Below are 27,250 nucleotides of genomic sequence, written 5' to 3'. Positions count from 1 at the left end.
AATTGTAGATTGTGTACTGGAAAAGTAGACTTGTGTTAGGAAAAAAACCAATGAAGACCGACAAAGAAACAAAACAGAAAAGCAGAGAAAACATAAGGAAAATTAAGAAATTTTTTAAGAAGAAAACTAGTAAAAACGAGAAAGAAATAAAGAAAACCAGTGGAAAAACAAAGAAAAAAGAATAGGAAAAGAACAAAGGTTATGATTTGAGGAATAAAGGTCCTGATCCATAACTAAATTAGTCATCTCTCCAAAAAACATAGTGTGGTGAAAAAACTACGGTTGCGTATGATCTAATTGCAGTGTTTATGATATATTCATATATGATATAATTGCGTATAGGCATGAGCATCTTCAACAGACGCGCTAGATAAGCCGTGCGCTGGAAAAAAACGGCTATTCGGCGCCCGAGAGGCCGTTTGGCGTGCTCCAGCAGGTGCGCGCACAAGAAAAAGTGGCATCGCGCGCGGTAGTTTTGGCGCGCATCGTCCAGCGCGCTGGTTAAAAGCCACATGCGAGCGCCCTCCAACCACCACCCTTTCCCTCCCCGCGCCTTCTTCCTTGCCTCTTTCGGTGCCCGCCGACGCCGCACCTTCTCCCCCGGCTCGTCTAACGCCCTACCGCCGCTGCGCCCTCTCCCCCGCCTCTTCTGGCGCCCTGCCATGCCGCCGCGCCCCTGGAGCAGCTCAGGCTTCCGCGGCATCCGCTTCCGCCCCTCCAGCATGTATTACGCGGAGATCCGCTCCAGCGATACACGCCTTGGGCACGGAATGCTATATTTTCCAGCGCCTGGTAAAGCAAACGCCCTCCTGCGGGTGATAAAATGCTATTTTCGACGCTGAAAAACAAATTTAGCGTGCCGCGCAACCACACGCCTGTTGGAGATGCTCTTAGGCCCTTGTATATATAAACCGTTATCCAACAGCATCTATAACTAATAGTCCATCCGAGACCCAATATACAACATGCATCTCTAAGTATTAGCTAAAACAGGGCATTACATTAAGCAAAAACAAAATTAAGCTGAGGCCATCTGCAAGTCAGTTGTTTATGGTGTTTGATACTACACGCAACAAAAATGCACCACACAGGTCAAGTCTACAAGATCACAACATCAACATAACAAGATGGATGTAATACCAGTCAAACAAAATAAGCACCGATAATTGGTTGGTGGCTAGTGGGGCAGTTGTATTCTCAAAACATAATTCTCATCTTCCCCTTGGCACCACCTTTCTTGATGGGATGGTTTGGAACAGATATTTGAAATAAGCCTATATTCGTCTTTCAAGTATTACAAGTGTACCCGATGTAGAATTTCATCACATGTATATCTGAAAATAAATGCAAAGGTTCATATAAAGTGACAAACGTCTCGCCGATTGGTCCCGCTGAGAAATATATATCCATTACAATGAAGCATCACATATTAATTTACGAGTGTTTATCTAGACGACAAAGTTCAGTAGAACATCCTTATATTTCGGATAACTTCGCATAGTCCAGGGCGCTCTTTCCTTCTAGTTTGTTTGAGAAATAAAGTCTTAAATACTCTCCTACTTTCATTGTTTTGTATAATATCTTCTCTTCTGCAGTTTCCAAAATTGGTGAAATAATTCCATCATAGTTTGGGATTTGAAATGCTGATATGGATAGTCGCTCCTTGTGGGCATTGATGGTGACCCTGTGCTCAATGCTCTTGTACTTCCCATTTGTCATAATCTATAAGTAATAAATAGATTGGATTCAACAAATATCAAGTTCCTCGTCTATACCCTTGAAAATAGTAGTTTCTTTGTCATATAAAATTGGAAGTAGTTTGAGACTACAGATGACATTGTCTAGGGAAAAGTAATATATACACCATTCAACTATTGCTTTGTCTAGAGTGTACCGTCCATCCCCCGAAAAAGATGACATCGCTTGTAAGGCCTTAATTTTGTTTTCTTGTTTGATAAAGAATTTACAGAAAAAATAGAAGAAGATAGCGGGAAAAATGTTGAACATTAACAAGCTAATTTTTGTTTATTGCAACATAATCCTATTGAAAATTGAATATTAAGAAGCTAATTTTCATTTATTACAAGATAATCCTATTGAGAACCAGAGAATTAATAGGAACAATAGTAACCTAGTACCTTGTACAAAGAGAAAACAATGAGTCTTTTCCTCAAGTAAGAATGAGCATCCTCAACTAAGTTTCCTACATGTTGTGTGAGGGCTACAAAGGTGGCTCGATGACTCGCTTTTTTGCTTAGGTGGACTATGCACTTTTTCTGCCCTCAAACTACCAAAACATTTAGAAACAACCCTAAGCAAAAATCCTGCTTATTTTTTCTAGACCAGCATACGACCTGGTAAAATTAACGATTTAATATGTGATGCATCAATTGAGAAGTGCTTTTACAAACCCAAGTAGCAGAGCTATTTAGCACAAGATGACATGTCGGACATACGCACTTTCATTTGGTGGCGGAAGGATGGGTGTGTGAGCGTGTAAGCACATGTGTGTGTTAGAGTTTCATAAAGGAGATAGTGAGTTGTGAAGTTGAGGATTTCTCCCACCCAAACACAAATAAGGATTGCAAAGTTTTTACTATTTTTTATACCATTTAGTTTCAGATGCTATACAACTAGCTTAACATGTCTTTAGAATCATACCTCAAGAAGGTCGCCCACATTCACCAATAGTGCATCACAATGTGGTTTCACGGGAATCCATGCACCATGCCTTCTAATTTGTAAGCCTTGAACTGAATTAACTTCTAGCAGAATAGTTAGAAAAGATCCATCGGAATGTGGTGACAAGCCTAGAACCTTTTCTGGGGTTGACGTGCATGGAGGGTAGTAGTTCATCCTGAGAAATTGAGACGCAAGTTTGTCTGCCACCAATTTCGGATCAACTTCTAGTGTTTTTGCAATCAAGATGGCAAGAGAATGTGTGAATTTCATCACCTCTGAAGAGTACTGTTCAATACAATTCCTGGGATCATAAAAATAATAATGTTTCTCTATTAATGATGGGCTTTGGTAGATATTGAAATGCGTTGGATTTTATATGACCAGACCTAGCTTGTTTTTGTACCAAGTGCAAATAACAAGCCCAATAAAAAATTCATTGCTTGTATAGTCCCCTACTCGGCCCTTTGTTTGGTCATTACCATGAACCATAAAAACTCGGTTGCTAGATATTGATGCTGAAAATTTACCCAGAAGACTTATATCAATTTGTTTTCATAGAAAACTTAATATTCATTAGTTCCTATGGCCGATTTTAGTAAAATTTGCAACTTCTAAGTTTCATAACGAACAATATTCAACCAAATTGTCTAGGGATAGGTAGAACATCAACAATAAAGGCAGCAATATTTTCTAGGTTGTTGTGAGGTTAATTTCGTTTGGTGAGGCTGGTGTCATATCTATACCCATGCATAAACGTAAAAGCTAAATCACAGTAGTTTACTTTGAGAGATGCGTAACATTGGAAAGGAATGAAGTGATAAGGCCAACATAAATGTTTGGTACTCTTCTCTTTGGCCTATGAGTGTATATTAAAAGGGTAATACATTTTTTAATGTAATAATGTAATAAACACACAACATATGGTTCATATGCATAAGAAGATGAATAAATATCAAAATGATGCTTCAAAGACCACACTCACAAAGATGGCACACTATGCGGTGAAACTAATTAAGTTCTTAGTTCAAAACTTGACATGGTCAATCCGTTTACCAAAAGATCACATGCAACCGAGTCAATCTTCTAAGTTTTAAGTATCCAATCTCGAATCAACTTGAGCGTCTTTGCCAAATTAATATATTTTCTTAATCTGGTGCTTAGAATAGAAGGCAGACATTTTCCTTCTCCTTTCTTATACATTTAGATATCACAAGCATACAAAGTCTGACCTGAAAGTATGAGGTTGACTTGGCCAGTAACTCATATCACGAGCTTGGGGTGGTTGAATGAAGAGGGCAAACCTATCACCCCATTCTAGCTTTTGATCATCAGAGACAACAAACACTTGGCCATACCCTTGAAGATCCCCTAGGCGTTGAGCATATTCATTCTTAACTTCAAGGGGGAGTTGAAAGAAATTTTGAATGTCCTGCTTTATACCCGTTATGACTTCATCCGGTATTCCATGATTTACAACCTGAAAGCTCAATAGTTGGGCAAACAATAATGTTTTATCAAACACATTTTCAAGGGATGGAATGAATGAATCTACAAATTAATATTTAGAGAAAAGTATGGTTTTTCTCTCAACTAATTCCGGATTTTGTCTTTGAACTCCAATATACTAGATATCTTTGACCTTATACTTTTGAAAGTGACTAATCTGGTCCCTAACAACAATCGGAGCAATATGACAAATGTAGTTGCGATTATTTCCCCCATGCATGTGATGACCGAGTTGCACAAAAATATGACAAATTATGAAAAAATACCAGGAAAAGCATTCAAGGGAAGAAAGTAGTAATAAAATTGAAAGATGTGATCGAAGGTAAAGAACCAGACCTAGACCCAGACCCAGACCCAAAATGTCTCCAGGTTGCGCCACGGAGATACGATAACATTATGAATGAAGAAATATAAATTGTACTGGTTGATTAATATTGGCCTCAAGTACCTGAAAGAAGCCCCACTCCGCACAGGCAAATCTGAGCTTGGCGGCCTCAGCTTCAGCTGACTCGGCGCTCAAGAGCTTGCTGAGGTCGATCACCGGAACCTCGTCGGACAGCTCGGGGAGAACGGCGTGCGCGTCGATGTCCGGCTGGATATACCGTCCGATCTTGTCGACCGTCAGCTCGCCGGCGGACGCCACCAGAGCCTGCACGCTCGTGACGGGAAGCGATGTTCCCACCTTCGACCAACTGCTCTCGCCGGCGCTACCACTCGCTGCCTCCGCCTCCATTATTGGTGTAGCTACCTAGTTCTCCACGACGGGTCTCGCTAGTCAGGCTACAGCCATCGATCTGGCTATTATATACTCCGTAGCAGATTGTTAACTGAAATGTAATGTCAACTCCTGCTAAGGCTGCCCGTAATGGGTACATGATATTAAGGTATGATATTACCTCCGTAATGCATAGTATCATATACTAGTATCTTAGATGATCTTATTTATTGTCATGCATGATACATAATAGCATAACATTTATTATGATACGGTATCATGATATGATACTCAATCCTCCCTTTCCACATTTAATTCAATGCCACCTCAGCAAAGTAGTCTGGTTGGCATGCATGATACTAGTTATGATACTCCCATTACGACCAGCCTAACGATGCTGGGGCGGACAGAAGGTGGGCATGTGATGATTACATGCGCACACATCATGATGTGAACGGATGGTCAGAGTAGAGCGTACTCCCTCCGTTTGGTATTGGTTGTCGCTGATTTAGTACTACAATTAATATAAAACAGAGAAAGTACCATGAAAGTCGATCACGATTATATCTTCCCGACTTAGGGCATGTACAATGGTTGATAAGATAGTCTTATCTTAAGTTTTGCATGTAATTTAGAGATGACAAAAAAGAAAGTCTATAATGGGTCATCTCTTAGCCTTATCTTCAATAACTAGCAATTCCTACAAACGTGGTGAGACATATTGTGCTAAGAGATCATCTCTTGTCTTCTCTTAAATAAGAGAAGACAAACCTTTTCTTATGAGCTCTCTCTCCTCCACCTCATCAATGATCCTACGTGGCACTCTTAAGATAGCACTATTGTGCATGCCCTTAGAAAATGCGAATGATTCCTTGACCGGCTCGTCCGGGAAGCGTCGATGCTAAAAAATATGCCCGTTAGCTAATGGCCGAATTTAATGCATTGGCCACTTGCAGATCTGCGGTGGTGTGATTAGTCCTGGCCATCTCCGGCTCGGCCCTGTCAGCCCACCCAGGGCCGGCCCTAAAATCCAGGGCCTTGGCCCGATGGTCTTGCCCATGGGCCGGGCTTGGGCCTGAGTTTTGAGCCCACCAACAGGGCCTCGACGTGCTTGGGCTTGGCATATTGGCATTTTAAGGAAGAGGCCCGGCCCATGCCCCTAAGCCCTAGGGGCTTTTCAGGGCTTTTTACTAGATGGGCCGGGCTTGGGCTTGAAAAGTAGGCCCGATGGTAGTGCCTGGGAGGGCCCGGGCCTCAGTTTTCTGCCATGGGCTTTTTTAGGCCCGACCCAAGCCCAGCCCGGCCCATGGCCAGGTATAGGCGTGATTCAAACATGCCTTTGCAACATCACTCAGGATTATTTTGAACTGATATACCATCTTCAATGCGGACGTCCATATCAAACATCATATCCATCTGCGAATTGTTGGGGACCTATCCGTGAGTAGTGATGTGAGAGCCGGCCATTCAACCGCTTGCAATCATTTCAAATCGGATTTCAACAAACCGGATGAATTACATCAAACACGACAGAATTAAGCAAAGTTTGGATATAATTTACATAAACCGAACGATATTTCATCCGCTTAACTAAACTAAGCCCACAACATCAAAGTAATTATAGAGAATAGCATAATTCATCCATAAATAGTATGCAAACATCTCTGGTACAACAATAGTTTAAATTGAACGAGATAACCAAATGTTCAACAAGTTTATGATTTCAAATTCGACGATACTAGGATAATCAAAGCCGGCACATGTCGTTCCACATATGTGTGTGAATGACCTGCCCCCGATCCTGTAGTACATCACGGTAGAGCATGCAAGCCATACAACATGCAGAGCAACATTGAGTGAATGAATGATTAACCAACATTAGAGCAATAACAAGAAAACTTACGATCTCCATGGACCCACGCAATGGCCATATTGCCTGCACACATTTAACCGCGTTGCAAAGCTTCATGACGAAGTTTTAAATAGTGTACCATAGATGCCCTAACGATGTTACATTGCATTCATGGATAATGTGCATGTCGTAGGGCGCAAAGTGATTTTGCGCATGAAACGAACCATGCACGCACTGCCAAAAGACAGAGCCCCTTGAGTTCATGCCTACAAAGTACGCATATACGGCCAACCATGCATCGCACAACAAATCATCCTCCTTCACTGAGTATTCCGCCATTGTGTTTAATCTAGAAAAAGACATGAAGTTCAAATATAAACTCAATGACATTTGACCGAATGCCTACCAGGCGTGGTGTCCACCATGGACATCGTCGACACTGGCGGTGAGATCCCAGGTGGACGGCGGCATTGTTGGTTCGGGTTGCGACGTCCTACGATGCCTAGTTGGCGGCCCGAGAGGTACAACAACGGTGTCAGACGAGGAGGATGCAGATGCAAAATAAGGGGAAGTAGGGGCGGAGTGGAAGTGAAGTGGATCTGGAAGGGGGATTTGAGTGGGTTGGGGGTGTCAGAGTCCTATCTGACGGTTGTCTGGACTACCGCAAAATGCCCCTCCCCTGTTTTCTTTTGATTTGCATGTAAATGGATGTTCAGACCGCTCTGTGAACTGACGAGGTACCGCGTTGGATAGGAGAATGGGTCAGAACAGCTCGGTCCTGACAGATGCAGCCAATTTGCCCTTAAGGGTAAAGAGTATGCCGTGCTCTGCTTTTGCTGCTTATTTGTTCAGGCATTCAACATTTTATTTTTGAAAAGGATCAAAAATTTATATTGAGATTTCGGGACCACCAAAGGACCACTATTGCTTTCAGAATGAACCGCCGATGCGTCGCTGTCGCTGTCGCCGCTCCCCTACCGGAGCCAGGTTAACCTTGCCAACGACAGACAGGAAGTCTTCATGCATGTACCCCTAAGGACCAGCATCCTGGAGCCGCAGTTGGTGTCGTTGAACTCTAAGCACCTGACGCCAAATCTGACCACATGACAAGAAACTCCAACCTCGCCGCTCCAAAGATATGGCAGTAATCTACATCGAAGCTCCGTCGACTATGTCCAAACGAACAAACCTAATGGAGATCGAAACCCGGAAGACAAACTCGAAGAAAAAACCCCACCATTCATCCGAGAGCCACACCTGCGAGGACTAAAAATCCTAACCTAAACTACTTACTGGAGCGAAGTCACCGGGTTCCCCTCCTCTCCACCGGCCATTGGAGCGGCAGGTACAGGATAGGCGAATCCAGCCTGTGAAGCCTAGAGGGGAAAGTTTGCAAATGGAAATACTATTCAGGATAGTGGCTCCATAGTTAAGTCTTGAGGAATCAAGGTCCTACCAGTGATTCTAAATATACAAAGCAAGTACCTCACAAATTATGAATTTTATGAAAGCGTGAAGACACATAGATATATAAAGATACCTGCAAAAAAATAGATATATAAAGATACACATGCATCTGAAATTGTCAGATCCGTTGGACGAAGTCTATACAACAAGCAAAGCATAATTTACACCGTTGGGGGTGGTGTAACTGGGTGCATTCCAGCTTCCTCTCGATGCTTACCATCAGCTGACTTCTGAGATTATATCTTCACGCAATTTTATAAAATGCTGACTCAAGACTCGCAATATACTAATCTTCGTCTTGTTCTTTCTTACGCGGTATGGCCATTTCTGACTCCATACGCTAGCTCTTATATATCTGTTAGTGGAGGTTGCAACTTGCTAATCTTTTTCTGTTGGATTCGATCAAACAGCACAGAATTATTAGTTAAACTGCGGTCTCACAAGAAAGATCCGAATGATGATTCCTTGATCGGCTTGCCCGGAAGGTTCTCTGCTCCATGCGTTTGGACGTAGCGACGCTAAACAATGCCGCTTGGAACCAAGAACGCCTGCTGAGCCCATCCCAAGAACCAAGAATGACTAACGTCTTTTATACTACAGGCAGCAGCAATACTCTGGCACAGGTCAAGTACTCTACTCTACAAGATCAGAGCGTAACCATAAAATGAGATGGTTGTAGCTCCGGTTAACCACAATAAGCACCAACAGTTGGTTGGGTGGCTAGTGGGGCCGTTGCTTCCCAATTTGTTACTTATTATCATCTTCTCCTTGGCGCCAACCTTCTTGCTGGGATGGTTTGGAACAGAGGTTAATTTGGAGTGAACCTATTTTCGTCTTTCAAGTATTGTCACAATTGTAACAGAAGTTGAGCATATGTATATCCGAAAATAAATGAAGAAATTCAAATGAAGTGACAAACATCTCTGTGATTAGTCCCAGTGAGAAACATATATCCATTAAGCACCAAATAGCATTTTAAGAGTGCTTGTCTAGAACGACAAAGTACGGTAGAAAATCCTTATATTTCAGATAATTTTGCATAGTACAGAGCTCTATTTCCTTCTAGTTTGCTTGAGAAATAAAGTCTTGAATACTCTTCTACTTTCATTGTCTTCTGTATGAACGTATGTCTAGAATGATAAATTAGAGTAGACAATCCTTATTGGGATAACTTCGCATGATCTAGGGCTCTCTTTCCTTCAAGTTTGTTTGTGAAAAAAAGTCTTGCATACTCTTCTACTTTCACTGTCTTGTATAACAACTTCTCTTCTCTAGTTTCCAAAATTGGTGAAACTATTCCATCATAATTTGGGAGGTGAAATGCAGACACGGTTAGTCGCTCCTTGTGGGCATTTATGGTAACCCTGTGCTCAATGCTCTTGTACTTCCCATTTGTCATAATCTATAAACAAATAAGTAAACTAAATTAGACAAATATCAAGTTGCTCATCTATATCCTCGAAAAACAGTTCCTCATATAAAGTTGAAAGTAGTTTGAGAACTACACACGACAATGTATAGGAAAAACTTCCCTATACAACATTCAAATATTGCTATGCCTAGAATGCACCCCTAATCTCTAGAAAAAAGGTACCTTTGTCTTATTTGATCAAGATTTCTTGGAATTAATAAATAGAAAGAAGTAGTATGGAAATTATTGAACATTAGCGAACTATTTTTCATGTATTGTAAAATGATCTGAATGACAATAAGAGAAAAGGAACAATAGTATTCAAGTAGCTTGAATAAAGAGAAACTAGAATGGGTCTTTTCTATGGCCAATAATGAGCTTTATGAGCAACGCTGGGTCGATACTGGGTGAGGGCTACAAAGGTGGGTCGATGCATCACTTGTTTGGTTGGGTGGACATTTTACTTTTTTGCTCTCTAACTTCAAAATTATTTAGAAACAACTCTAACCCAAAATCGTGGCTATTTTTCTGGAGTGGCATACAGTGTGCTACAATTAATAATGTAACATGTGATAAATGAATTGAGAAGTACTTTTACTAACTCGGGTAGTTGAAAAACTTAATACCCGATGGCAAGCCAAATATAACCGCTTTCATTTGGTCAATGTGCTTGGGCGTGTTAAAGTTTGTCAGTCGAAAAACTGATGGAGTTGAGGTTTTCTCTTCACGAGGCACATATAAGGATTTTAAAAATATGATTTCCCTATTTTATAGTTTCAGATGTTGTATGACTAACTTAACATGTCTCAAGAAGCATACCTCAAGAAGGTCACCCACATTCACCAATAGTGCGTTGCGACATGGTTTCACAGGTATCCATGCACCATGCCTTCTAATTTGTAAGCCTTGAACTGAATTAACTTCCAGTAGAATAGTTAGGAATGACATATCAGAATGCGGTTTGAAGCCTAAAACCTTTTCTGGCATTGGCGTGCATGGAGGGTAGTAGCCCATCCTGAGAAATTGCGCCACATGTTTGTCTTCAACCAATTCAGGATTAAGATCTAGTGTTTTTGCAACGAAGACGCCAAGAGAATGAGCAAGTTTCATCACCTCCGAAGAGTACTTTTCAATAAAATTCCTGGGATCAAAAGAAGAATAATGTTTCTATGTTATTGATGCCGTTGGTAGATATTGAAATACTTTGGGCTTTATATGACCAGACTTAGCCTTTGTTAGTTCCAAGTACAAACTAAAAGCTACCCCCCCCCCTATCCCCAAATATTTCTTGCTTGTATACACCTCGGCCTGACCTTTTGTTATGCGTTGCCATGTACCAAAGACTCTCTTGCTCGCTATTTATGACGAAAATATTACCCTAAAAGACTTAATATCAAATTTGTTTTGCCAGAATACTTAATATTTGTTAGTTCCTCTGTAAGATTTTTAGATTTATGAGTTTTTCAATATAAAAGTTTCATAAATACCATTTTTTGGTTTCAACAAATAAAATCAGGGCTAGGTATAGGACATCAATGATAAAGGCAACAAATTATTTGTAGGTTGTTGTGGCAATGTCTAATTTAATTTGGTGGGGTTGGTGTCATTTCTATACCAATGTTCAAATATAAAGAAAATTCTTAGAAGTTTACTACTACTTTACTTTGAGTCCTTAGCATAGTTAGGAGTATAAAGTGTTGTATATATGAACTGTAAAAGGGCACTCGGGGTCAAAGAAGCGAACATCTCAATCTGTGTCGTTGCTGTTGAATTGACGAGATGCATAACAATAAAAAATAACAAAAGAATAAGGCCAACATAAATTTTTGGTACTCCTCCTCTTTGGCCTATGTGTTTATGTTATGAGGCTAATAAATGCTTTACACGAAATGAACACGTAACAGATGGTAGCACTGAAAAACATGCTTTTATCTCAAAATTGCATAGAATGTCAAAATCATGTTTCAAAGGTCACACTCACAAGAATGGCACACTGTAGCAGTGAAAAACATGCTCTTACCTCAAAATTGACATGCTTGTCCATTTTATAAAAAAAACGTTAACTAAGTCAATCGTGTAAATTCTAGAAATCTAATCACCATTGAACTCGGGTGTTGGGCCAAATTAAGTAAGCTGCTAAGCTTGATTCTTTGAAAAGAAGGAAGGCATTTTTATTTTCCTTATCTCAAACATAAAAATTAAAGTCTCACCTGAAAGTATGGGGTTCACATGGCCAGTAACTCATATCACGGGCTTCGGGTGGTTGGGCGAAGAGCGCAAACATGTCAGCCCATTCTAGCTTTTGATCATCAGAGACAACAAACGCTTGACCATAACCTTGAAGATCCCCTTGCCGCTGAGCATATGCATTCTTAACATCGGGGGGGAGTTGAAAAAACTTCTGAATGTCATGCTTCATACCCATGATGACCTCATCTGGTATTCCATGATTTACAACCTGCAAAACTCAAAGTTGGACAAACAATCATGCTTTATCAAACATAGTTTTTGAAGGATGGAATGATTGAGTCTAGTCATTAATGTTTAGAGAAAAGTATACATTTTGTATCTCTAGACTGGTTCCAGATTGTGTCCTTGAACTCTAATACCAAACATATCGGACCTTAAACTTTTGAAACATGACTAATTTGTACCCTGGTCACAATCAAAGCAGTATAACAAATAAAGCCATGATGATTTCCCCCATGTGGCATTCGAGTATATATATATATTGGGAAGTGTGAATAAATTTGAGTATTGGGAAGTGTGAATATATATATTGGGAAGTGTGAATAAATTTCTAGAAAAAACATTCAAGGCAAGAAAGTCATAATATTGGGAAGTGTGAATAAATTTGAGTAATCAGAAAATAAAATAAATAAGCAGACATTAAAAAATAGAAATATTTCTAGAAATGTCACCAGAAATTTTAGAAAGAAGAACATTTTTTCGGGTTTGTCTGGGGCACATCTAGATGTGCTTTAGTTATTGCACATCTAAGTGACTCAATCAAACTAGAAAGAAAAAGAAAAAAAAAGACTAATAAAAATGCTTGCACGAATCTTCACATGGACTCAATGGCATAGGACTTAGATATGCAATACTTAGGGCACATCTAGATGTGCTTTAGCAAAACTGTTTTTTTCATGTATGATACAAGTGAGGACATATAAATTAAGCTGGTTAAGTTCATTACTTGAGTGACGCACCTGAAAAAATCCCCACTCCGCACAGGCAAACTTGAGCTTAGCGGCCTCTGCCTCGACGGACTCGGGGCTCGAAAGCTTGCTGACGTCGATCACCGGAACCTCGTCGGAGTGCTCATCGAGAACAGCGAACGCGTCGATGTCCGGCTGTATGTACCGCTCAATCACCTCGGCCGTCATGTCGCCGGTGGACGCCGCCAGAGCCTGGACGTTCCTGACGGGAAGCGTCACAGCCAGCTTCGACCACCTGCTCTCGCTGACGCTGTCACTCGCTCTCGCTGACTCTACCTCCATCAGTATAGCTAGTTCTCCACTGCGTACGTCTTGGTGCTCTCGCTAGTTAACTTACTTTTGCTTGCTTATTTGTAGAGAGGGATCCAGCCACCGATCAGGCTATGGAAGAAGTTATAGAAGATGCGAATGATTATTCCTCGATCGGCTCGTCCGGAGGGCTCTCTGATCCATGTGTTTGGACGCACCGATCGATGCTAAAAAGAATGCCCCGGCGGCTAATGGCCGAATTTTCCAGGCTTGGAATAGTTTTGCACTGATACACTTGCAGATCCGCTGTGGCGTGGTTAAAACGGGCCTTTGTACAAGCAGTCATAATCTCATCCCGGAGAATCCTATTTGACGCCTTTTGCGTCAAAATGTCCACGTTTCACACAGAGAATGCAGCGACCGATGTAAAATGGGACGGCCCATTATATAGAATGGCTAACATACTACAGGACCTGGTTTGGGGAATCGTCTAGAAGGTTCTTGAACTAGTTTTCTTTTTATCTGCTGTTTTTGGGTTCTTCCTTTTTAGTTTTTCTGTTTCTTTTAGAAAACCATTTTTTAATGTTTCAAACAAAAAATTAAAATTTGGTTGCAATTAAAAAATAGTTCCTTTTTTTAAAAAAATGTTTGGAATTTTAAAAAATGTCTGTATTTCTTAAAAACTGTTTTAAATTTCGAAAATTGTTCAAAGTTTTCAAAATTGTCTTTTGAAGAAATTATAGAAATTTCAAAATTGTTTGCTTTTCCAAAAGTTGTTCAAAAATTTCAAATTTGTTCACAAAATTTTCTTTAGAAAATGTTTGAATTTTCAACAAATGTTGGTGTTTTAAAAAATTGTTGTCAAATTGTAAAAGATGTTTGCTATAGTGTCAGGTTGCTATGGTGTTCCAACCACTACAGGCAACCGGGCAGCTAAAGTGATCTCTATAGTGCGCGCTAAAATGGGTTGGCCTAGTTCAGACACTCATCTGTGCTGGAGCCCGACAACTTGACGCTTAATGCGTCATATAGGGACTCCATAATCCTTGTCACTCAAGGGCAAACTTTATGTTATGTGAAAGAAAGCTCAGGCCCGACATTAACAATTCATCTTTTGCGGGTAAATTAATTAATGATGCCCCTAAAACAACGAAAAAATTCAATGTGCTACGGCTTGCTTACACACACACGCGACAAGATTATGACAACTGGCTTACACAAAGGTCTACACGCACTTGGACGACTTATTGTATGGACTTGGGTTGGTGCTTTATTTATAAAGCAAGGCAAAAGTCTATTTCAAGCAAGCCTAACCAACTAAACTAGGGATGCATAATAAGGGAAACCCATGCCGAAGAAAACACAAGGGTGAAGTAGCACCATCTGAGAAGGCTGAGTCGTTGATGCAAAGAATGGAACAACCAAACCGACAAGGACATACCATCCTGCTGACAATCTTTGTCACTGAACAGGACCATATCTCATGCTGACAAGAGACATCAATTTTGGCATCCCGGAGTTCACTAAGAACACAACGTGTCATGCGGACGAGTGATACGATCACCCAAGAAGAACACCTTATCTCATCAGGCCTGGTCTCAACCATACAAAGCCACATTTGCCAACTAGCAACCCTTGGGATAACAAGGAACCGAAGTCCAAGGCGGTGCCCTCAGGGCGGGTAGGATGAGCATCACCACCCTTTAATCCAAAAATATGGTGTTTTCACCGAGAGCACCAATGAGGTCATAGAGCGGCTGTGGTGATGCCTTCAAAGAGGGGATGGCATCCATGAATGTCACACAACTAGATGGACCGAAGTTGGACTAGCTTCCACAACGGCATGAGTTATCTACCCCCAGACTTGGCATGGTTGGTTGCTAAGATAACCACCGGACAACCACCACCGAATGCAAATCAGCAGCACCCACGCGCCTTCACAGTCTTGGTTGTCAACCCTCACTTGGGTTGTGAGCCCTACCCACAAGCATCGCAACTTTCTACCAAATAGGGATGGGGCATTGCAACTTTCCACCAAATAGGGATGCCAGCCTGGATCCAAACTGCCTCGTTCTGGCAAGCATGAGGAAAGCAGAGACCTTTTTAAGGCCTTGGGAGTATGATAATGGCTAACAAGCCCAACCCTAGGATCCAGATTGTCATGAAGTCCGGCCAGATATAAACCCGACTAGCTCCGGATGAGCACAACTCGAATTTGAAATGTATATGTGCTAGGTTAGGAGAAGAGGAGGGAGGATAAGAAGTGGGTCACGTCTATAATAGTAGCCAACTCCTGATGTCAACGGAAAGTGGCCAGACCCCTAGTCGAAGCCACTCGTGTCCCCCATATACCTCATCATGTGCGACCAATGTGGCCTCCACCACAAGCTATTCACCCTAGATATGTTTGATGAAGCACAAGTGTACCGCTTCCCATCATCAAACGGTTGTCGGACCAGCCGTTCTTCGAAACACCTAACCGACAAGTTCGATTGTGCCACACACTCACTCATGATCTGGATGAGGAGAGAGCCTTGCCACAACCATCCACAGAAACCACACAAGAAAGCTCTCTCCAGGAGCAAGGATGATGGGAAAGAAGTGGTAACATTGGGTTTTTTAGGGCGTCACCCAAGTCATCCCAGGGGAGCAGCACAAGGGTTGAGATTGGAATGGTTGAAATATCGGTTAGTGCAAACTCTGTTATTAATTGGTTTGAAGTTTTTATCCAAATTTGGCTGAAAGTTGCAAAAAGCAGCCACATTTTCAAATGGCTAGGCAAAGCGATTCCCAAGATATTCAAAACCTATACTAAATTGTTGAAAGATTTATAATTCCATTTAAAAACCAAACTTTCCAAAAAGGTGAGGCAAAATAATAATTGAGATTGAAATGAGTTGGGAAACTCCAATAATCAATGATGTGTGGACCGTCTATCAACTTACACTTCCCATGTTGCCACGATACCCAAAAAATACATGTTTTTATTATGTGTAAAGTATATTCCAAAACATATTATCATGTTCATTGGTGAACATACATGTATATCTAGACGATGGAGCCATTTTTTATACCCAAAATCCTAAAGTTCCCATGTTGCTATGATAAAAATATCCACCTGGAAAAGAAATAGCCAGCTTATCTCTGAAATGAGAGAAAAAATTGAGGTGACTTATGAAGATGTGAGTAATGACTCAAGCAAGGAAAGATGTGAGTTATGACTCGAGCATGGGGACAACAGAGGTGGAAAGCACAATGAATGCAAATCACCTATTCAGGGTATATAATAGTGGAAGAAATCCTCTTTTATGGCAATGATTGAAGTTTGAATTCATGCTAATTTTGTTATCTTTCAAATACCATGCCAACAAACAGTTAGCCTACACATGTTTAGAAGTACTAGTCGAGTTACATATGGTTGCGCCTCTCATTTCAAGGGATTCACTTGCAAGCAAATAATCATGAACAAATCTTCAAAAGAAAAATCATCGGCGACATCTAGCAGAACTGAAGTAGTAGAAGAAGAATTTTAGAATACATATATATTATGATAAAACGAATGGAGAGATTTAAATGAAGTAACAGATGTCTCAGTGCTTATAAATATATCTGCTTATTACATTGAGGATCAAACTTCCCTCGAAAGAGTAAAGGAAGCATCAAAATTCATTTGACGATAGATTATCTAGTAAATGAAGTAGAGTACATAAGCCTTATATTTGGGATAACTTAGCATAATCAAGGGTTCTCTTTCCATCTGGTTTGTTTGACAAATAAAGTCTTGCATACTCTTCTACTCTCATTGTCTTGTATAACACCTTCTCTTCGGTACTGCCCAAGACTGGTGAAATTATTCCATCGTACTTTGGAACTTGAAATGCTGATATGGATAGTCGCTCCTTCTGGGCATTTATGGTGACCCTATGCTCAATGCTCTTATACTTCCCATTTGCCATAATCTGTAACCAATGATTAATTTTAATTAAATAAAATACGAAATTCCTCCCTTATATAAGGCGAAAATAGTTTGAAACTAGTGTAATATGTGCATATTGTTTATGAAACATCTCCCACTACACTACTCAATTGTCTCTCGGGTCAATAAAACACTCTCAATTCTAAATTGTTTGTGTTTCATTCCTAGAATCCAAAATTAGGTTTAAAACCATACCTCAAGGAAGTCACCCACATTTACCAACAATGCATCACCCCGTGGTTTTACTGGGATCCATGCACCATGCCTTCTAATTTGTAGGCCTTGAACTGCATTCACTTCTAGCAGGATAGTTATAAAAGATCCATCAGAATGCGGTGAGAAACCTAAAACCTTTTCGGGTGTGGTTGTGCATGGAGGGTAGTAGTTCATTCTCAGAAACTGGCCCACATGCTTGTCTTCCATTAATTCAGGATCAACACCTATTGTTTTGGCAATAAAGGTGGCAAGAGAATGACTGAGTTTCATCAACTCGGAAGAGTAGTCTTCAATAGAATTCCTGGGATTAAAAAATGTATGTGTTATTTTTAGATATTTGTAGAAATTTAAATAGTTACAGACTTTTAGTGACCTCACTTGGCATTAATTTTTGGGGGATATCATTTGCTAGTGTAAAGTATAAATAGAACAAGCAGACCACATTTTGTTGTTTGTTTAGCCATTGGCATGCTTGTACTTTGTTGGCCACACCATGAACACTATCAAATCAATTGATAGATACTTATACGAAAATATTACCCTGGAAAAGTAGTTCATTTTATTTTGCAGAAAAGTTTAATGTCATTAGTTTCTCTCTTTTTCATATTTCAGTAAATTGCTCAAATATATGTTTGATCAAGAAATTATTGAATTAAACCAAATGTCCCACTCACAAACATGCCAAATTATGGCAATGAAAGCAACATGTCCCGTTCATTTAAAGACTTAGCATGTTCTTTGTTAACCAAATGATTACGTGTTACAAACCGGAACTTTTAGGAATCCAATTTTGATTCCATTCTCGGGTCGGACATATTTAAATAATTTTCTTAATTTGATGATTTGATTAGAAGGAAATAGTTTTAATTTACCTTTATTATCCATCTAGAAATATAAGATGTTTCAAACACAAACAAACTAACCTGAAATTAGGAGGCTGGTTTGGCCAGTAACTCATATCTCGGGCCTGAGGTGGCTGCGAAAAGAGGCCAAACATGTCTGACCAATCTAGCTTTTGATCATCCGAGAGAACAAACGCTTGACCATAACCTTGAAGATCTCCTACTCGTTGCGCATATGCATTCTTAACTTCAAGGGGCAGCTGAAAGAACTTCTGAATGTCGTGCTTCATACCCGCGATGACCTCAATTGGTATTCCATGATTTACGACCTATAGATTGTAGAGGTTAGACAAGTAGTCTTGCGTCACACATGGACTTCTGTTTTTAGCAATGGAATGGCTGGATCTAGTAATAAATATCTACAAAATTAAGTATACTGTTGAAATTAGAAAAGTTTAAATCCACAAACAGTCAAACACAGTCAAAGTTGTGTGACCACTTTTACATATTTCAACGTATTTCATACTGAACATTTACACACATACACCTCACCTCCTTGCTTACTTGTACAAAAAAATTCAGATATTTTTTAAACCAAATTTTGAATTATGAATTTTTCAGAAAATCAGCCTCCATGGAAGCCGAGATCCAAAAGGCCACACTTGAAAAAGAAGACATACTAAATTATTTAGACTGCTTGGTTAATACGAGACCGTACCTGGAAGAAGCCCCAGTCCTCACAGGCAAATCTGAGCTTGGCGGCCTCGGCTTCCACGGACTCGGCGTCCAGGAGCTTGGCGAGGTCGATCACCGGAACCTCATCGGAGTGCTCGGCGAGAACCGTGTCCCCGTCGACGCCCGGCTGGATGTACCGTTGGATGGTGTCGGCCGTCAGCTCGGCGGCCGACCCCGCCAGAGCCTGGACGTTCCTGACAGGGAGCGACGTTCCAGACTGCGACCATCTGCCCTCGCTGGCGCTGCTGCCACCACTCCTCGTCTCCACCTCCATGATCACTAGCAAGTTACTTCTCTGCCACACGTCTACACTGCACACTCTACTCCAGTTACTCTGCCTGCTTATCTGACCAGGCATTGAGCCGTCCAGGCTATTTATAGTACTATAAGATTGTTAGTTCTCGCAACTTGCAGTAATCTTTTTTCTTGGATCTGATCGAGCTCAATGATTCCTCGATCGGCTCGTCTGAGGTTCTCCGATCCATGCAGTTGGACGCACCGATCAATGCTAAAACATGGCCGGCGGCTAACGGCCGAATTTTACGGGGATAGAATACTTTTGCAGCCCACATGCATGACATCAGTGTCCCCTCCAACTCTAAACGGCCTGGTTTACAGTGTTTCAAACGGCAGCAGAAATGCAGTACAGACCACGTCTGCACGCCGGCCCGGATTACAGTGTAAACAAAATGAGATGGAACGGACGTACATAACCCCGGCTTGGAACATCAAAGTGAATGGCAGAGGGCGAAGTTGGAGCGAGCAAATAACCTATGGGTCGGTTCGATTCAGAGTTTCAGACGAACGCATTTGGAGCATACGGCGATTACACCCACGACACTAGGACGCGCGGGCGTGAAGAGAGGATTTTCTACCATGCACCGAACCTCCCGTGCATGCATGCATGCATCACATTTTTTTATGAGCCTGTCTATGCATCAGTCGACGAGACTTCGGCTGACGTCATACATGCATGTGTAGGCGCTGTATGTTTTCCTTGGTCTCGTTCGTGGTCAGTCCATGCTAGGCTAGAATCGGTGTTCCTTTTCTTTTTCTTTTTTTTTTGCTTGCTATAAGCCCACAAGTGTGGTCGCTCAGGGGCTAATCGCGGTGTCCTGCATGCTGGATCCTCTACTATTCTATGTTCTCTCCGAAAGCGTGACAATCCCTATGTTGTGCGGAGCTGACCATCTTCTAGGATTCAGCCCCTTTTTCTTTCTTTGCTCCTTCGCAGAGTAATGCCTTCTCTTCCGGTCCATTTTCCTACCCTTTATTTATCTATTTTTAATACATTTTCAAAAATATTTTGTATTGTTGATATAAAATGAAAATAAATAAAAATAGAAAATCGAACTTGCACAAATAGCAATCGCGTTGCACCCCTTGCAGTTAATGACGGCTTGCGATACAACCAGTTGCAACGCTAGTGATGGACATGCAACTGGCCAGTATCCTTGCCGCCTCAGTTACTTGCAACTGGCCATCATCCCCCCCCCCCCTCTCCAGTTGTAATCGTGTTGTACTCCTTGCAGTTCCAGTCGGGTTGCGACACATGCAATTGCAACTCTAGTAATGGACATGCAACTAGCTAACATTCACCTCCCCTTCACTTGCAGTCATGTTGTACCCCTTGCAGCTGTAGGAGGGTTGCGACACATGCAGTTGCCACTCTTTTTTTTTTTGAATATGTACTGCAAGGCAACAGCCTCACAGCTCTTTATTGAAAACAACAAAGTAACACAGTCCCGTTACAAGTCAAATACAAGAAAAAAAGAAGAAGACAAAAATACTTACAACCCAAGCAAGGTAGAACACACTAACTAAGGGAGGTTAGAGATCCAGGTTAGAAGGCTATCCTTGTATTTACATTTTATCCTATGAAAAAGAAGAGTTATGTCATGGATAAAGTTGTGCCTCCAGGCTCTGAAAGAAGGTCTCTCATTCCTGAAAACCTTGCCATTCCTCAAGAACCAAATGTTCCAAGCTGCTGTAAAGACCACTTCAGTGAAGAAAAGATGCCCAAAATCCTTCCTAGCCTTTACAGCCATGTTGTAGGTTGTCATCCCAGGCTGGGGATCCCAGTGAATCTGCAAGTAATTCCAGACTCTAACACTAAAATTACAAGAGAAGAACAAATGTGCACAGTCTTCATGGATGAGATATGGACATAGGACACAAGTATGATCCTCCACATGCCAATGCCTCCTCTGTAACACGTCTTTGGTGTTTAAACGATCCCTCAGCAGAAGCCATCCAAACATTTTGATTTTCAAGGTGCATGAAGATTTCCAAATCCATTGGAAAATTGGATCTACAACAATATGTTGATGCTCATGCACATAAAAGGATTTAGGTCTGAAGCAGCCTTTATGAAAAGGCCATATCCATGTATCATGATTTCCAGAGCAAGTATAAGCATTTGTTAATTGTTGGAGACATTCAAGTTCAGCAAAGGCTTGTGTAGAGAGGGGCAGATGCAAATTTGACAGAAACTCCTGGGAAAGCACATCAGACACTGAAAGTTGTTCATCAATAACAAAAGAGAAGAGCCTGGGAAATTTTTCACTGAGGTAAGAACCCTTAAGCTCAACCACCCATCTGTCAGTCCAAAAGAGAATAGACCTGCCATCTCCCAACAATGGATTAGCCAGCTGACAATATTTATGAGCCAATTTGAACACATCACGCCACCAAAATGGCCCACAGAGGCTGGTAGTATGAGGGACAGAGCTACCATAATAGGCATTCCAGATGAGACCAACCCAGGGGATGTCATGATGATTATAAAACTTGTGCAAGAACTTCATAAGTAAGGCCTCATTCTGCACCCTGAGGTTTAGCACACCAAGACCCCCTTTATTTTTTAGTAGGCATACCAAGTCCCAAGCGGCCAGAGATTGTCTTGGGGTATCAGAGTTCCCTCTCCATAGGCATTGTCTCTGGATCCTTTCAATTTGTTTCAGAATTCCAGGTGGGATGACAAGTGTGCACAGGAAATATATGGGCATTGAAGTTAAAACAGACTAGAGCAACTGCAACCTACTACCTTGGTTCAGAAAGCATGAAGTGGCAGACAATGTTCTTTCAATCATATGCACAAGAGGCATGAGATCTTGAATTGAGGGCCTGGTAGTCCCCATGGGCAGACCCAAATAAGTAAAAGGCATGACTCCCACACTGCATCCAAGAATTGAGGCCAACCTGTTAGCTTCATCAGTTGACATGTTCATAGGCACCATAAGGGATTTTGCAAAATTCACAGATAATCCTGTTGTAGCAGCAAAAACATCAAGCATGTCTTTAAGAGCAAGCAGCTGATGATCAATAGCAGGCAACACAATTAGTGTATCATCAGCATACTGAACTATGGGAAAATCCTGGCTGTGAGAAGGGATTGGGAGAGTCAAAATTCCTTTACTGCACATATCATTCACTACAGACTGAAGCAGGTCAGCAGCAAGGACAAAAAGTAGAGGTGACATTGGGTCTCCTTGTATAACTCCCCTCTTACATTTAAAATGGTTGCCAGGTACACCATTAAGAAGCACAGAAGATGAGCCAGATGACAGAATAGATTGCATCCAAGAAATCCATTTGTCATTAAAACCCTTGTATCTTAAAATTCTAAGAATGGCATCATGCTCAATAGTGTCAAAGGCCTTAGTAAAATCCAATTTCAGCAAGACAATTGGTCTTTTTGAAGCTTTACACTGGTGGATGTACTCAAAACACCAAGCTAGACAATCCTGAATAGACCTGGATTTAATAAATCCATATTGGTTTTTATGAATACAGGAAAGAATAACTTTCTGCAGCCTGTTTGCCAGAAGTTTAGTGAGAAATTTCAAGCAGGTATTTGTCAAAGATATTGGCCTATAGTCGTTCAAACCCTCAGGTGAAAGCTTTTTTGGGGATCAAGGTTATGAGAGAACTGTTGATACACTCCAGATCAAGGTGTCCCTCAGGAAACTCTCTGACCAATTGATGAAAATCATCCTTAATTATGTGCCAACACTTCTTAAGAAAAAGACCAGTGAAACCATCTGGCCCAGGAGCTCTGTCAGGAGGCATCTCTTTAATAACACAATCAATTTCCTGCTCAGAAAAAGGCTTGGTCAAATCATCAAGTCCCTGAACCTTCTTGATAATATTTGGCATATCAAAACCCATTTGGGTATTATTAGTGCATCCCATCCTCTGTTTGAACTCCTGCAAAAATAGTCCAGCAATTGATGCATGATCAGAGGTCACTTGCCCATTATCAGAAGTTATACTGGAAATAGAGTTATTCCTATATCTCTCAGTGGCCATTGCATGGAAAAATTTAGTATTTTCCTCTCCCACTTTAATGCTCCTAATAGTACACCTCTGCTTCCAGTAAATGTATTGCAATCTTAGAGTTTCCTCCAAATGTAAGTTAACAATTTTCCTGAAAGTTTCCTCTGGCCCAGACAAAGGCCTCAACTCCTCTAGGCCATCCAGACAAAGTATGACTTTGTTGCAGTTGGAGATTAGAGCCTTAACCTTAGAGAGACTAATGTGCCAATGTTTGAGTGCCTGCCTGAGAGCTTTAAATTTTGCAGAGATAACAGCAGCAGAAGATCTCTTATGAACTGGCCTACTCCAAGAGTCACTGACACAATCAAGAAAACCAGGCAAATTAGTCCAGTAATTTTCAAATCTAAAAAGTTTGGCCTTGGGAATAGAAGTTTTGATTTGCACCACACAGGGCACATGATCTGAAGCAGTTCTGGCTAGAGGTAAGACCATAGTGTTAGGATAAGAACATGTCCATGAGGGAGTTGTAAAGAACCAATCAATCTGTTCAAGCAAAGGAACAGTTTGCATATTTGTCCATGTATACTTTGTGCCCTTGAGAGGTAGCTCGATTAAGCCCAGGTGCCCAATAACCTCATTAAAAATAAACATGTCATTAATGTCACCACCTGGTTTGTTCCTATTGTCCATCATGCGCATGAAGTTGAAATCACCCAATAACAGCCAGTTAGCATCATCAGGGATAATTAGATCATGCAACCAATTAATAAAATTATCCCTAGCTGGGTTTTGACAGGGTCCATAGACTGTGACCAGTGTCCAGGTTTGAGAATTATGAACAGAAGTGAACTCCACCACAATACCAAAACTATTGGACTCAATCAATTTACCAGCAAACATAGCAGTATTCCATACTACCAACAACCCACCCGAAGCTCCAGACGACGGCACATGAATAAATTGATCAAAACGTCGTGGACAACACTTGCGAATGAAACGTTGATCAATGATCTCACATTTTGTTTCTTGGAGGCAAGCAATGGAACAGGCACTTTCATCGATTTTCTGACGAACTGCACGCTGTCTGTCATCCGAATTCAGCCCATGCACATTCCAGCATAGTACTTTCCAATCTCTAACATCATACTGATTCATTACAGACCATAATAAAGCAACAACAAAAGACTGCCACATAATGACAGTACAAGTTCAGCCAAGTGATAGCATAAAAGTTCAGATAAAGCCTAAAATATAAGAGCAGATGGATGGTTTTCACAAGGGTTAACCATAAACCCCACCATTTGAAAAATTCAGCTATCATTAGAGCTAGAAGAATCAGAAGAAGTCTTGCAAGAAGAAGCCTCAAGCTTTCTCCTTAGTGAGCTTCTCAGGTCCAATGCCGAGGCGAAGGCCAACCTGCTGCAGCACATTGATTGGCGTGGGCGGTGGGACAACTCTAGTGATAGACATGCAACTAGTCGACATCCCTCTTCTTCCAGTTGCAGTCATGTTCACTAGTAGAAAATAGGGCTTTCGTTCGGCCCAGATAAGCCCATTAGTCCCGGTTCAATCATGAACCGGGACTAATGTGAGCATTGGTTCCGGTTCGTGCGGCTAAAGGCATTAGTCCCAGTTCAAATGAGCCCTTTAGTCCTGGTTTGAGACACGAACCGGGACTAAAGGATGTGATGCCCTTTAGTCCCGGTTCGTATCTCAAACCGGGACTAAAGATTAGACCATTAGTCCCGGTTCAGACACGAACCGGACTAAAGGGTACAATGCCCTTTAGTCCCTGTTCGTGTCTCAAACCGGGACTAAAGATCCCATTTTCAAACTCTGCCCCCCCCCCTAGATCGCATTTTCAGTTTTGTAAAAACTAAAGAAAATGATAAAAACTTAAAAAAAATAAAATTCTTCGAGGTGCAGTTATATTACTACATCTACTAGTTAGGAAAATTAAAAAACTTAAATTTGGACATGTTTTGCAAAAAAGTGTCATGAAAACGTAAAACGGCTATAACTTTTGCATACGATGTTGAAAAAAAACGTATAATATATCAAAATGTTCAGCACGAAAATCCGCATCCGATTTTGACCACCTACGGCCTATTTGCAAATTTTTAGAATCCTCAAAATCTAAAAGGAAAAAAGTTATGCTCAAATTTCAGTTTTTTTTGAATTTTGGTTAAATCAGGTCAAACTTTGGTCAAACTACTTATTCAAGAAGTATTAGTGTTACTAAATAATTATTCAAGAATGTTAGTGTTACTAAATAATTATTGCAGTTTTTTTGAATTTTGGTCAAATCTGGTTAAACTGTGGTCAAACTATGGTCAAACTACTTATTCAAGAAATATTAGTGTTACTACATAATCATTCAAGAATATTAGTGTTACTAAATAATTATTCCAATTTTTTGAATTTTGGTCAAATCTAGTCAAACTGTAGTCAAACTACTTATTTAAGAAATATTAGTGTTACTAAATAATTATTGTTTTTTAGAATAATAGTTTCAAACTCAAACAGTGAAACGTGTGACTTCATGCTCAAGCTAAACTCCTGAGGGTTAATAGGATTGACATCTTACTATTGTCAGGAAAACAATAAGTGCAGACTTGGAAACGAGGGGGAATAGAACCTGGAAGTTAACCGTGCTCAGGCTGGAGTAGTGAGAGGATGGGTGACTGGCCGGGAAGTTAGATGATTTGGAATGATGAATGATGATTAGAGATTAGAGGTTAAATGGAGCAGTGATGAGGGGTGTTTAGAGATTAAATTGGAAAATAATTCAGAAATTTGAAAAACAAAAAAATCAAATTTAAAAAAATCAAAAAAATTCGTAAAAATACGTTTAGTCCCGGTTGGTGTTACCAACCGGGACTAAAGGGGGAGGCTTTAGTAACGACCCTTTAGTCCCAGTTCCAGAACCGGGACAAATGGCCCTTTTTCTACTAGTGGTTGTACCCCTTGCAGTTGCAGCCGGGTTGCGACACATGCAATTGCAACTCTAGTAATGGACATGCAACTGGCCAACCATCCCTCCCCTTCAAGTTGTTGTCGTGTTGTACCCCTTGCAGTGTAGATAGGTTGCGACACGTGTAGTTGCAATTCCAGTGATGACATGCAAGTGGCCTACATCCCGTCCAATTGCAGTCGTGTTGTACTCCTTGTAATTGTAGATGGGGTTGCAACAAGTGCTATTGCTGGTTGTGCACGGATATTCACAACTTAAGTCATATACACAAAAGGCAATGCAACATGATGTATACAAAGATTAACAAAATATAGAGGAAAAATAAAAATAAAAATAAATTATCAGAAAAAGGAAAATAACTAAAAAGTTAATGATACAAAAAAAGGAAAAAACAAACATAGACAAAAGAGTGAAATAAAAAATAAAAAATGGCAGCCAACAAAAAAAAGGCCACAACCCCTGGCCAGCCCCCACGCAAACCCCAGACCCGACAGAAAAAACGAAGAGAGCAGCCCAGCAGCCCAATCCCAAACTTCGTACGCAGGCTGTTCACACGAAAGCAGCAAACAAATGTAACGATCTGTTTGGTCGACTGAGACTTGGACCCCTCTTTTATTGTTGTGTGGGGCCGCTGCTATAGTGTTTTCTCTCTCTCCTAACATACATTTACATGATATTCTCTACTGACTAAGTTTCATTCAAATAATAGATGCCTAATGCATGTTAAAATAAAAGTTTGATTTACATTCTGTTTGCACATTTGTATTTTTTCTGACAAGGTCTTTAAAACAAGACCGATATTGAATATATTTTCAGAAGTTAATATTTTGACAACTAAATCACCATGGTTCAAACTTGTTCCATACAAATATATTAATTCCATGTGAAAGAATTAATAATGTTTCATTCTGTTTCGCAAAAAAGAATCTTATTATTTCACTATGGTTACCCTTGTTCGGTTGCATTTCATAATGTTGCATTGTGTGCCAATGAGTATCAAACTGATTCTTAGTAATCTAAAAGTTTGTAAATATTAATAGATTTTATTGGAACAAAACTTTGAACTTATCTAATTTCTAACAAAACATAGCATAGTTATGTGTACTTTTATAGTGTTTCACCACGTTTC

General features: G+C 40.6%; 4 protein-coding genes across 4 annotated transcripts; all 4 read right to left on the bottom strand.

The window, feature by feature from the left end:
* Nucleotides 1-1,335: 1,335 nt before the first annotated feature.
* On the bottom strand, nt 1,336-5,003 carry LOC125540809 (2-oxoglutarate-dependent dioxygenase 11-like). The gene is made up of 4 exons (XM_048704364.1): nt 4,637-5,003; nt 3,912-4,159; nt 2,662-2,983; nt 1,336-1,722 (listed from the first exon to the last, which is right to left on the bottom strand). Exons 1-4 carry the CDS (start codon nt 4,919-4,921, stop codon nt 1,477-1,479), a joined length of 1,101 nt encoding a protein of 366 aa, XP_048560321.1. The 5' UTR covers nt 4,922-5,003; the 3' UTR covers nt 1,336-1,476.
* Nucleotides 5,004-9,099: 4,096 nt separating this feature from the next.
* LOC125540808 (protein SRG1-like) lies at nt 9,100-10,810 on the bottom strand. The gene is made up of 2 exons (XM_048704363.1): nt 10,453-10,810; nt 9,100-9,624 (listed from the first exon to the last, which is right to left on the bottom strand). Exons 1-2 carry the CDS (start codon nt 10,741-10,743, stop codon nt 9,382-9,384), a joined length of 534 nt encoding a protein of 177 aa, XP_048560320.1. The 5' UTR covers nt 10,744-10,810; the 3' UTR covers nt 9,100-9,381.
* Nucleotides 10,811-11,839: 1,029 nt separating this feature from the next.
* On the bottom strand, nt 11,840-13,186 carry LOC125534850 (2-oxoglutarate-dependent dioxygenase 11-like). Its single transcript, XM_048697924.1, has 2 exons — nt 12,843-13,186; nt 11,840-12,091 (listed from the first exon to the last, which is right to left on the bottom strand). Exons 1-2 carry the CDS (start codon nt 13,131-13,133, stop codon nt 11,840-11,842), a joined length of 543 nt encoding a protein of 180 aa, XP_048553881.1. The 5' UTR covers nt 13,134-13,186.
* Nucleotides 13,187-16,813: 3,627 nt separating this feature from the next.
* Nucleotides 16,814-19,187, bottom strand: LOC125534849 (2-oxoglutarate-dependent dioxygenase 11-like). Its single transcript, XM_048697923.1, has 4 exons — nt 18,853-19,187; nt 18,216-18,463; nt 17,272-17,593; nt 16,814-17,059 (listed from the first exon to the last, which is right to left on the bottom strand). The coding sequence occupies exons 1-4, from the start codon at nt 19,141-19,143 to the stop codon at nt 16,814-16,816; spliced, it is 1,107 nt and encodes a 368-aa protein (XP_048553880.1). The 5' UTR covers nt 19,144-19,187.
* Nucleotides 19,188-27,250: the final 8,063 nt, after the last annotated feature.

The sequence above is a fragment of the Triticum urartu genome, chromosome 2 (assembly GCF_003073215.2).
Source record: "Triticum urartu cultivar G1812 chromosome 2, Tu2.1, whole genome shotgun sequence".
Classification (NCBI taxonomy): domain Eukaryota; kingdom Viridiplantae; phylum Streptophyta; class Magnoliopsida; order Poales; family Poaceae; genus Triticum; species Triticum urartu.
The sequence above is the reverse complement of the archived record's forward strand: the minus strand, read 5'-3'. Positions and strand labels throughout refer to the sequence as shown.